This window comes from Camelina sativa, chromosome 19 (genome assembly GCF_030686135.1).
Source record: "Camelina sativa cultivar CO46 ecotype springtype chromosome 19, ASM3068613v1".
In the NCBI taxonomy this organism is placed as follows: domain Eukaryota; kingdom Viridiplantae; phylum Streptophyta; class Magnoliopsida; order Brassicales; family Brassicaceae; genus Camelina; species Camelina sativa.
The window spans coordinates 13,349,069-13,356,448 of NC_141898.1; the positions used below are offsets into that span (position 1 = coordinate 13,349,069).

The 7,380-nt window shown below is 35.6% G+C and overlaps 1 protein-coding gene across 1 annotated transcript; it reads right to left on the bottom strand.

Moving 5' to 3' along the window:
* Positions 1-518: 518 nt before the first annotated feature.
* Positions 519-4,751, bottom strand: LOC104766314 (LRR receptor-like serine/threonine-protein kinase RGI1). Its single transcript, XM_010490175.3, has 2 exons — positions 1,511-4,751; positions 519-1,229 (listed from the first exon to the last, which is right to left on the bottom strand). Exons 1-2 carry the CDS (start codon positions 4,416-4,418, stop codon positions 700-702), a joined length of 3,438 nt encoding a protein of 1,145 aa, XP_010488477.2. The 5' UTR covers positions 4,419-4,751; the 3' UTR covers positions 519-699.
* Positions 4,752-7,380: the final 2,629 nt, after the last annotated feature.

Below are 7,380 nucleotides of genomic sequence, written 5' to 3' on the forward strand. Positions count from 1 at the left end.
AGATTACATAGCTTGTCTTTATATAGGGAGAGACTAGATAACCTAATGATTACAAGATAGGTGGATGTCTGACAAGTGTCTCTATCAGTTGCACAAGATTGGTGAGACAAGAGCAGAGAATTGATTTCTTGTTTAAACTATAGTGTGAGATGTGTCCGTACATTGCAGAGTATATGGGAGGAGTTCTTTTTCCTTGTTACTGTTGAAGAATAAAGTTAATAGGCAAACTGCAGTGGGCTGGACCATTTCTTCAGGACCCATCTTTGTTTGTTGGAATGAGTTGTCAGTGATTTCAGTGATGCTCCTTTCAGCAATATCACGTTGCACATACACCTAAAAAGCTAAAATAGTTTTATGCATCAATATTAATATATTTTTGGAAGGTAATGTGTTTATGATAAAAACTGTAAACAATAACTATTATTCGATCTTAATATACACTTGGAAAGAAAACTACATGAATTATTGATCTCAAACCATCCAAAAAGGTGCAATTTCATGTCACAAGTCCACAACCCTTTGCTAATCACAGTTCTATATCATTACTGACTTGCCTTCTTTCATTCTATTCTTCTTCTTTTTTTACATCACATATCTAAAGATTTAATATGGTAATTAAATAACAATGAAAAAAAACCCATTTCTTAAACAACACACAAAAGCTTTCCTCTCAAGTAACCTTCAAGAGCCCTAGCTAGATCACTCGATCGAAGAAGAAGAAGAGTAAAGCAGAGACGAAGCAGAGAAACTCGTGTTGTTGCTCTTTACTAATCTTTCCTCTCGTCTCATCTCTTTAGAAGAGGAAGCGGCGGTCGCTGTCATGTTCATCTCATTCATTCGACCTTCCTCATGCGTTGATGTTGTTGTTGGCGGAGGAGATTTCTTAAGCAGCAAGTCAACTTTCGCGTATTCTTCACGCTCTTGTTTGATCTCCTTGAGCATAGCCGCAACGTCTTTCATGGTAGGCCTCTCGTCTGGAGACGAGTTCACACACAGCAGAGCAGTGCCCAACACTTGCATCATCTCATCGGCTTCAGCCTCAGTTCTTGATCTCAATGAAGAGTCGAGAACTTCGAGGCTACCTCTATTTTGCCTCACCCAGTCCACTAAGTGAAGCCCTTCTGGTACCGTCGGATCTATAGGTTGTTTCCCTGTCAACACTTCAAGAACAACCACACCATAACTATAAACATCACTCTTCTCTGTAATCTTCATGCTGTAACCATACTCTGCAAAAACAAATGGAACCAATCCAATCTAAGATAATTCATATATTATAGTACTTAAAATACAAAGATTCTATTAGACTTCTATTTCTAACTATAAAAAGTATTTATGTATAAAATGGAAACGTAAAATAGAAACTAAACTGTAAGAAAACTATATGACTCTTAATTATATGTCTTAAACTAGTCTCTTTGATTGTGAACCTATTTTAAGCAAATATTGCAAGTGCCCTAAATAACGGCTTTGGTGGCTGGTAGTCAGAAATATAAATTTAGGAACATACCTGGAGCAATGTAACCATAAGATCCAGCGACGGTATTAGAACACCGACCAATGTCACCTTCATCAACAAGCTTGGCTAAACCAAAATCCGCAATGTAAGGCTCGAAATCTAGACCGATCAAGATGTTGTTGGCTTTAATATCGCGGTGAACAATGGGCGGAAGGCAATCATGGTGTAAATAAGCTAAACCTTGAGCTGCACCGAGCAAGATTCTGTATCTAAGATCCCAATCAAGCGAAGATCCTCGTCTCTCGTGAAGCAAACTCCCTAAGCTCCCATTGGGCATGTAATCGTACATCAAAAGCCTCGTGTTTCGGTTCCAACAACATCCAAGAAACCGAACTATGTTCTTGTGTCTAATAGTCCCAAGCGTCTTAACTTCTGCTGAAAACGAATCTCTAACGTTTTTGGTCTTCTCATCATGACCACCGTTAACCATCGCTGGCCAAAGCTTCTTAACGGCTATAACCTCGCCGTTGTCCACGTCAGCTCGGTAAACTACCCCTGAACATCCTTTACCGATCACATTTGGTTCAACTAAACATCTGATGATTTGATCTACCGAGAAGTTCAGCTTCTGAAATGGTGTGAACTGCCATTTATATGTCTCTCCAAGCTCTGAATCTCTTTCGTTATTGATATTCCTCCTTGCTCGGATAACCGCAACCGCACCAAGAATCATCAACACAACCGTCAAGGTGATCAAAAGAGCTAGTGTTAACCTAAGCTTTCTTGTACGAGAAGAATCACCATCATCTCCAAGTCCATTGCCTTTTCCGTAGGTGAGAAAGCAGGAATCTTGAGTTAAAGAAGAACAGAGTTTTTTGTTTCCTTCAAGATCTTGAGGAGATAATTGTCTGAATAGCTTGTTGTCTGGAAGATAACCAGAGAAGCTATTGTAAGAGATGTTAAGAGAGACGAGGTTCTCAATATTGGAGAGTGGAGCAAGATCCCCTTCAAGCATGTTGTGGGAGAGATCAAGAATCGAGAGCTTGTTGAGAGACGAAATCTTTAAAGGAATCTTCCCTGTGAGTCTGTTGCTACTCAAGTTTAACGCGATTTCAAGATTCTCAATATCACCAAGCTCTGGAGGAATCTCACCAGAGAGCTCATTGCTTCCAAGATCAAGAAGTTGAAGCCCTGAACACATGCCTAAAGAAGTTGGTATCGATCCGGAGAACAAGTTCTTGCTCAAGATTAGTTTGTTCAGGGACACAAGCCGTCCCAAACTCGCTGGAATCTTGCCTGTAAACTGGTTAGACGAAACATCAAGAACCTGTAAACCGGAGAGAGAAGAAACTGGATTAGGCAAAGAACCTTCAAGAGAGTTATTGCTGAGATCAATCATCTGTAACTCTGAGCAGCTTCCAATCTCATCAGGGACCTTCCCATGTAGCCTATTACTCGAAAAATCGAGAAAGTTTAGCTTCTTAAGCGAGCCAATACCAGAAGGGATCTCTCCTGTGATCCTGTTGTAACCTAACCTCAATCTCACCAGAGAGCTGCAGTTACCAATCTCTTGAGGTATAAAACCAGAGAGAGAGTTTGAGATCAAGAGAAGCTTGGTGAGGTTCCTTAGCATAAACAAACCAGAAGGGATTGTTCCGGTGAGCGAGTTACGTGACAAATCCAATGCTTGGAGATCAGTACAGTCAGCTAAACCAGGAGGGATGCTTCCTTCTAGCTGATTAGACCAGGCAAAGAACAGAGTAAGCCTTGTGAGTGTTCCCAGCTCAGACGGTATCAAACCAGATATCTGATTCTTATCAAGCTGTAACTGGACAAGACTCGAACAATTCGAGATTGTAGTTGGTATGGAACCAGAGAATTTGTTGTCGCTGATCATAAACTCTTCAAGAAAAGACAAACGACCAATGGAGCTTGGAATTGAACCAGAGAGGAGATTTAAAGATAAATCTATCATTTTGAGATTGCTGCAGTTTCCTATTTCTTCAGGGATACCACCAACGAGACTGTTTTGCCATAGAAACAGCTGTTCTAGTTTCGTTAGCTTTCCGATTTCTTGAGGGATTGAACCAGACAAGCTATTCTCGTACAGGAAGAGATCAACAAGCTCATAGCAGTTCCCTAAATCTGAAGGAATCTCTCCACTTATCATTGTTGTGTAAATCGAGAGTGTTTGTAGCTTCGTGAGCTTACCTAAGGAAGAAGGTAAGCTCCCGGAGACGCTAGTCTCGGCTAAACCAAGTACTGTTAGATTGTAACAATCTCCGATCTCCGGTGGGATTTGGCCGGAGATTTCTTTGTTTCCTCCGATTCTTATCACTTCGAGACCAGAGAGGTTCCCTAGCTCCGGCGGGATTGTTCCGGTGAGAAGATTGTCGAAGAGAATTAGGCTCTTGAGCTTCAAACATTTGCTGATGTCCGGTGGGATTTTTCCGGTGAGTTGGTTAGAGTTGAGAGTTAGGGTTTCTAGGTTACGGAGCTTGCTTAAACTCCAAGGAATGTCACCAACTAAACTGTTAGAGCTAAGGTCAAGAACCGTGAGACCGAGGCAGTCGCCGAGACTCTCCGGCAAAGTACCGGTGAGATTAGCGCCGGAGATAGTGAGTTTCTGGAGAGAACGAAAAGCCGGTAGATTCTTAGGCAAGGAGAGCTGGAGAGGGACAGATTCAATGACGATGTCGGTGACGAAGCCTTGAGGAGAGCATGTGACAAAAGTCCAGTTGTTGCAAGGAGTGTTGTCTATGGAGTTCCAGTTGAAGAGAGAAAGAGATGAAGGTGTAGGAGAAGAAGAAGAGTGGAGCCATGAGTAGAGGATAGAAGCTTCCGGATTTTGCTCTGCATCAGAGAGAGAGAAACAAAGGATGAAGAAGAAGAAAGAGAAGAGAAGTGAGGAAGAAGAATAAGAAGAAGAGGAGAAGAAGATTAAGATATGAAGAGTCATTTGCCTCAAAATCCGAAAAGAAGATTAAAATCTCGGGTTTAGACCCATTTAGGATTCGGTGCCCTTCTTCTCTCTATCTCTGTGCTCACTCTCTCTCGAAATCTGTTTCTTGCTTGAATTAAACTCAAGCTTAGGAAGATAACATAAGAGGGGTTTAAGTTCTTCTAATACTTGTGTTGTGTTTTATCAAATCCTTAAGGGAGAGAGCGAGAGAGAGAAAATAAATTAAAATAGTGGTGTGTGGTGATTTAAGAGAGGAGAAAGAGTACAAAGGAAAATAGGGAAACACAACGCCTTGAGATCAACAAAACTGCACCACCCCACCTCCTCGCCACCTCACCTATTATGCCCTATCTTTTCTGTACTTAGTACTATTTTTATACTATTTTTATATGTTGCTTTGTAATATCGATGTTATACGATACATACAATTATTATACGTGTACATTGCGTGAAGAGTAGAAACATATCTAACTAAACGAAATAGCTTTAGTTAAGATGTTTAAAAGTAAATTTTAAGCCAAATAAAGTTCAATTAATAGTACTTTTAGTTACTAGTCGTTTTTGTTTACAATATTAACTACTATCGAGGTATTAAGGGCATCATTAAACGGGGAATTATTTTTGGTGTTCTTAGATTAAATATATAGTGAAAATAATGTTAGATCAGTTGTTAAGATCATAGGTAAAAAAAATGGAAGAACTAATTATGGTGTTCTTAGAATAAAGATATAGTGAAATAATATTCATAAACATTTTACAAATTATAAAAACTTATAAAATAACATTTAAATTGCTTACTTATATAAAAGCAATTGTATACTTATAAATTAATATAATATTCTTAAACATATTACAATTATAAAAACTTATAAATTAATATTTAAATTGCATACTTATATAAAAGCAATTATATACTTATAAATTAATATAATATTCTTAAACATATTACAATTATAAAAACTTATAAATTAACATTTAAATTGCATACTTATATAAAAGCAATTATATACTTATAAATTAATATAATATTCTTAAACATATTACAATTATAAAAACTTATAAATTAACATTTAAATTGCTTACTTATATAAATGAAATATTTTCTTTTTTTCAAAAAAATCTCGTCCAATCACATGAAGCCACGTCAAATAAGAACTGGGCTTAGATCAGTTCTACATCAAGAACTAAAAAAAGTGTTCTAAGCCACTATTCATTATTTTTATAATTTTTTTGGGCTAAGAACACCTTTGGTGTTCTCCCATTAACGATGGCCTAATACACTCTTGTTTTACTGAACCCATTATTAGCCCTCTATTATGCGTATATATATTTTTATACTTTCTTATGGGTTTGCTCATGCTGTTTTGGTATTTCTCCTGTTTCTTATCAAGCTTTGTTATGCTTGTGTCTTTATGTTTGGTCTTTGTTTATTTTTTGTGCTTTATTTTCCAAGCTTGTTATTTGGGTGTGTCCGAATATGCCCTATCCTCTTGTATCCTTCTAGTTTGAGTGAAGAATTTGGTGGAAAAAAAAATCGAGGTTCAAACAGTTTAATACACTCTTGTTTTACTCAAAAGAAATTCCTTTAAATACCAATAACTAAAAAAGTTTTTTTTTCAAAAATACCACATTTTAGTTTTTTTTCTAAAAATACCACAAAAGTTTTTTTTCCAAAATTACCACAAACACAAAAATTGATTTTTAAAGATATAAAATTTTTTTTTAGGTTTGGTTTGACACATTTAGTTTTAGGGTACAGTTTTTAGGGATAGAGTTTAGTATTTAGAATTTAAGAATTAGTTTTTAGTATTAGAACTTTAATTCAATTATATGATATTTTTGGAAAAAACTATAGTATTTTTAGAAAAAAACTAAATTATGACCATTTTTGGAATCTATTTTAGTTGTATGTATGACAATTGTCCTTTACTGAATCCACTATTAACCCTCTATTTATGGAATTATGGGTATATGTATTTTTATATTTTCGAATTAAGATTATTTGAATAAAAAATTTTGTTTTGTTATTTTATCCAAAGTGCGTTTGCTCAAACCCCAAGCAAGTGGTTGAATCGGTGATTCATTTTTATTCCCTTTGTTTTTACTTGAGTAGGTTAGCTTTGATGTTTTAATACTCTAGTAGCGTATTGTTTCTTTCTATAATTGTTATCTTCTTTTTTTTTTTGGTGAAAATAATTGTTATCTTCTTGACTGCAAGTAAAACAAATAAAAATATAAAACTTCGAACTGAAATGCAATCTAATTAAATAACAAAAAGAAAAGCTTAATGGTATATGAAAGTAGATGTACAACAAAGTGTATCGCTCTCTTACTGTAGACAGAAGAACATCACAAACTCATATACGAAGACATTGAAATATAGACTATCAAGTCATTCCAAAGCCAAAACAAACGAATGTTATAACGTCACTCCATATTAAGCGCATATAAAATCAACATCACTTAAGCTTTAAATTAAGAAAAACGTTATGTTTGGTTGTTTTTCTCTTAATATATATGCATAAAACAAATATATAACCTGAACAAAAAATACAATATTTGGTTTTTAGTTTGGAGACGGCTTTCGGGTTTGGTTCGACTTAAGAAGCTAATTTTTGTGTTTTGTTTTCTTTCAGCTAAAATTTCTTTAAAAATTCAAAATATTTGATTTATATTATGTGGGATATGTCCTTTTATGTAATTGGTCTATATTTGTATATTAGTTTAGTAATTATTTTTTATGTATTTAATGTCAAAATTATGTACATGAATATAAGGTTGTGGCCTTACCACGTTATAAATAAGAAAACCTTTGATACGATATTAGGTTTTTGACATGATATCAGAGCAAAACCTAAATTTTTAGGCTATAAGATCTTTTGTTGCTTCCTCTGTTTTTCTTTGATCTCTTTTTTTGACTTTAGTATTTTCGATCTATTCTTATCGATATACTTCTCTG

Excerpts from the sequence above, each read along its gene's own strand:
- LOC104766314 (XM_010490175.3), bottom strand. The coding sequence starts at position 4,418 with ATGACTCTTCATATCTTAATCTTCTTCTCCTCTTCTTCTTATTCTTCT. Across the intron at positions 1,230-1,510 it reads TTATGGTTACATTGCTCCAG|AGTATGGTTACAGCATGAAG; the intron begins GTATGTTCCTAA and ends TTGTTTTTGCAG.